The sequence below is a fragment of the Atta colombica genome, unplaced genomic scaffold, assembly GCF_001594045.1.
Source record: "Atta colombica isolate Treedump-2 unplaced genomic scaffold, Acol1.0 scaffold189, whole genome shotgun sequence".
NCBI classification, from domain to species: Eukaryota; Metazoa; Arthropoda; class Insecta; order Hymenoptera; family Formicidae; genus Atta; species Atta colombica.
In genome coordinates this window covers 1,195,554-1,199,717 of record NW_017259281.1, presented here as the reverse complement: position 1 = coordinate 1,199,717, position 4,164 = coordinate 1,195,554, and the positions used below count along the sequence as shown (strand labels likewise).

The 4,164-nt window shown below is 29.7% G+C and overlaps 1 protein-coding gene across 1 annotated transcript in view; it reads right to left on the bottom strand.

Annotated features, from left to right (window-relative positions):
- Nucleotides 1–398: 398 nt before the first annotated feature.
- The window catches only part of LOC108686659, a 39,635-nt gene continuing 35,869 nt past the window's right edge, over nt 399–4,164 (bottom strand). Inside the window, exons 23-28 of the mRNA XM_018192086.1 lie at nt 2,246–2,410; nt 1,674–2,010; nt 1,009–1,236; nt 836–949; nt 616–771; nt 399–449 (exon numbers count right to left, since the gene is read on the bottom strand). Of these exons, the coding sequence (XP_018047575.1) occupies nt 399–449; nt 616–771; nt 836–949; nt 1,009–1,236; nt 1,674–2,010; nt 2,246–2,410 (1,051 nt within the window). The remainder of the gene's footprint in view (nt 450–615; nt 772–835; nt 950–1,008; nt 1,237–1,673; nt 2,011–2,245; nt 2,411–4,164) is intronic.

Sequence of the window (4,164 nt, the reverse complement as noted above, 5' to 3'; positions counted from 1 at the left end):
TATATATATATGTATAAAATATTTAATTATTTTTAACACGCGCATACATACAGATTTTTCCAGGTTTAATTCTTAACTTTGTAATTTAACTTTGTAATTTAAAGTAGTATTAAATATAATTAAATTAAGTATTTAACTAAATCTTTTTATTTTGTTATTATTAGCTTTGAAAAAGTACATCGGCCAAGAAGATCAACTTCATATTGTTCATCACAAACCAAAATACAATACTTTAATATGCAAACCAATATTCGTCTACTTTTATATACATCTGATGTGAAACCCCATCAAGTCTCTGAAAAATTGCTAATCACATATTATAACCAGTTGGCGGTAGTAAAAGTACTATATCCTTCTGCACGCAAAGATATAAGCGAAGCATAAAGTATATTTAGGCTTCAATATATCGCGTGTAATACCGACATATATGACGCCGAGGCTTTCATGATCTACAACATGATAAAAGCAATTACGGCCATCATACGCGAATACTTATACCGTGATGAAGTGACTAGAGATCGTCACTCGCGGACATGTCAAAACATCAATCAACGTAAAATTCTGCCACGAATACGCCTCTACTCAACTACTTTTATTACTTTACTAAATCCTTACATTAGCAAATTGTTTTAGTGAAAGTTCAGCGACTTTTCCGATCGTTAGCGTCAAAAACTTCTGTGATCTTACAATTATAAAGAGAATATCTCGATTTTGAATCGGATTCAATTCATACCAAAGCGCTTCATACGCCGCGTCACCAATCATTTTGCTCTAAAATAAGTTTCATTATAAAACATGTCATATATCCTATACATGTGTCATATTATTTACTGACTTTAGTACTGAGATATTCTCCAAGAAAGCAAACTGTAAATGCCTCCATATTGACTAGAATGTAAAAGAATACGGATTTTACTAGCATAGGCGATCCACCCGGAACACCAATAGACTAAAAATTTTAAATAACTTATGTTTTTTGAACAATTATGTTATTTCACGTGTACTTACGGTCACGATGACAAATCCTAGGGAACAGAGGACTAAAGTAATTGACACGAATTGTATTAGCGCTATGTTCGAAAAGAGAGTCTCAATATTTTTGGAGAAGGAAATAATTTTTTGATGCCGAATAATCAGTATTTTTGCGATATCGTTCATATGTTGCTTAGTGTTCTTCCGTGTAATTTCACTCAGTTTCTGCCGCAATATATCAATCTGTCCACATGCATGAAGAATCTAAATGTTATAAATCAAATTCAATTTAACATCAGATATGTATAATAAAAATACTTTTTTTTGTTCTATATTCAATATTGAATGAATTTTTTATTCTTATTATTTAGGAACATTAAATTTCTATGTATGAAAAAGTTAAATAATAAAATTTAATGTATTAATTAATAATTATTGCGTTTTTATTTTTTCTTCCTTAATATATTTATTATATATTTTTAATAAGCTTAGCAAATGGAACAAATATTTTATTTATTAAAATTTTATATAACTACTTATTTTTTAAACAAAATCATAATGCATTCTTCATTTAATAATGTATTTTATGTAATAATAAATCTGTTTAATTATTTTTAGGATCACTTAAGTCCTTAAATTATCTTCTTGGCGTTATTTTTCTTTATAATTCTAGAAAAATCATGAAAAGTATTCAAACTTACCAATGTTAGCAGCAAGCAATTTAGCACAGCCAACATACTGGCAGCGCTTACCTGATGAACGAACTGCGTAATGAGAACGGTAAGATATACTGATGTGGTTTCGATCTTGAAAGGTAATTCCATTTTGAGAATGAGCTCTCGAGCATCAGTTTGATTGCTGTTTCTGTGGGCCAACAAAGTGCCCATCGCATAGAAGAATACCGATACTGCGTGTGAACAGATTATGAAATTGGAAAACCAGCGAGAAACATAAGCCATTCTATTCATCATGTATTCGTCAGAAATATCACGCTTTTTCCAATCCTCGATCACATGTGCTATTATATCATCCAGCAGACTATAATGAATTATTCAAAAAAATATTGATCGACATGAAATCGCAGCTATTTGCGAAATATTACTCCAGAAATATATAAATCAATGCAAATTTACAAAATTTAAACAGATTAAACAGATTAAAAATCGAACATTTTTTCTTCTGGCGATTAGCTTGAGATCTAGAATAAAGAATCTAAGTGCTTATTTTGTGGTCGTACTGATTTTATACTCAATGTACATCGTAAGAATCTTACCTAACATTGAATATGATAATAATCAGTTTGATAAACAGAAGACTATAAGTCAGAGTTGCGCTTATCACATCCATGAGAAGGAAAATATTGCTTTCGCCAAAGTGCATGATCAAGTACCAATATTGAAAGGTCTGAAATATTGCCATCGAAGATATGCAACATACTCTACGGAAAATTGCACACGATATATTCGGCCATACACCAATCATGCGAAGACCGAACTCTACGGAGCGACATATAGTATTCGCTGATTTTATTTCGTTATTCATTGATATCAAATAAATTTATTTTACACGATCGTCAATGTGATGTATCACTAACACTAATTAATTTTCTTTTTTTCTCTGACTACATTATAAGTGAGTATATAATCCAAAAGAAAGTATCAATTTCTTAACGTAACAGCATATATATAGTTCAAATAATAAGTACACAGCTTAAAATTTCACTAAAACTGCAATACAAATGAAACGTTCAATTTCAAAGTTAACGGACAAAGGAAATTCTCAAGCACGACATCAGTCAATAGTCTTAACTTTGTCTTTAGATATGATTACTCGAGAGGTTTCAATGAAACTGTAAAAGTCTAACGCTAGAATCTAATTCAGTATTCGAGTAACCACCACCTTGGTTGTAGTCGACCAATGAAAGTTGTTCACATTCTATTTCTTTTTATCTCAGAAGTCATGAGGAAAAATTATAAGTTGATGTTTCAATAATTGCAGTGGTTACAAAAAATTCAGATAAAGACAGCTACAAAGTTTCTATATACTCTTCTCTTCCCTCGGTTGCTGTACGTTATTTATATTAAAAATGTAAAGCAAATTCATCATCATGTATCGTATTAAGAGACTTGATCAACATTATCATCCAGCAAAATTTAAATAACACGATAGAGATGATATACTCGATCGAATAATGTGAACGTATTGATTGAATCGAATTAAAATTGTTTAGTTGTAACAAATGTTTCAAAGATTATAATTTTATCAAAATACTTTTATCACAGATCAACAACTGAATGTAATTCTATCTTATTGATTAATATTTGTTAATTATAAATAGAAGACAGTGGGTGCGTTCTGTTTTGCACTTCTAAGTATAATTTCTCCTTTTAATATTACAACTTGATAAACAAGGTGAACTGATGTTAAATAACGTATCCTATAAGTTATGATTGAGCCTATCACATTCATAAACAGAAAAATATTGCTGGCCCGAAGTGCATGATCAAGTACAAATATTAAAGGATTTGAAATATCAAAATATCAAAATATATATGTATATAAAATTAAATACATTAAATATATTTAGTTTATACTGCGCAAAATCGCAATTATAATGAATGACGAACACATATAGGATCGTCCCCTTCGTCCTTCGAATTAGCGATCACACTGCAACAAATACACGTTTTCCTTAAAAATGCAGTGAGGTGAGCAAGGTAACATAACTTCCAAGAACTGCTCACTGTGTTGAAACATACTCCTGGAGGAACATATTGGAGGGATTTGTAAGGAGGAAACAAAGATGTACCTTCGCAATGGAAAAACCAGAGAAGATTACATTTAATATTCCGGCTGATTTCGAAAAGGTGCTGTAAGTTAGAATATATAGCAATTCTGTAAGCTGTAATGAAGAAGAAGACATCTCGATGAGTGATATTTTGAAAATAAGTTCCTAATATTATACATAGTAAACAACATTTTTATACAATAATTTTTACATAACATCAGCTCATTTTTAACCAGCAGCTCAAGACTCTTAAACAAATAAATTTATATTAATTTATACTTGTATTGCAAATAAAATATACAATATTATTAAAAATACAATATTATTAAATATACAATATTATTAAACAAGTGTATGTTTAATTCTTAGTCACAAAACATTATTTTATTATATAATTAATTTTA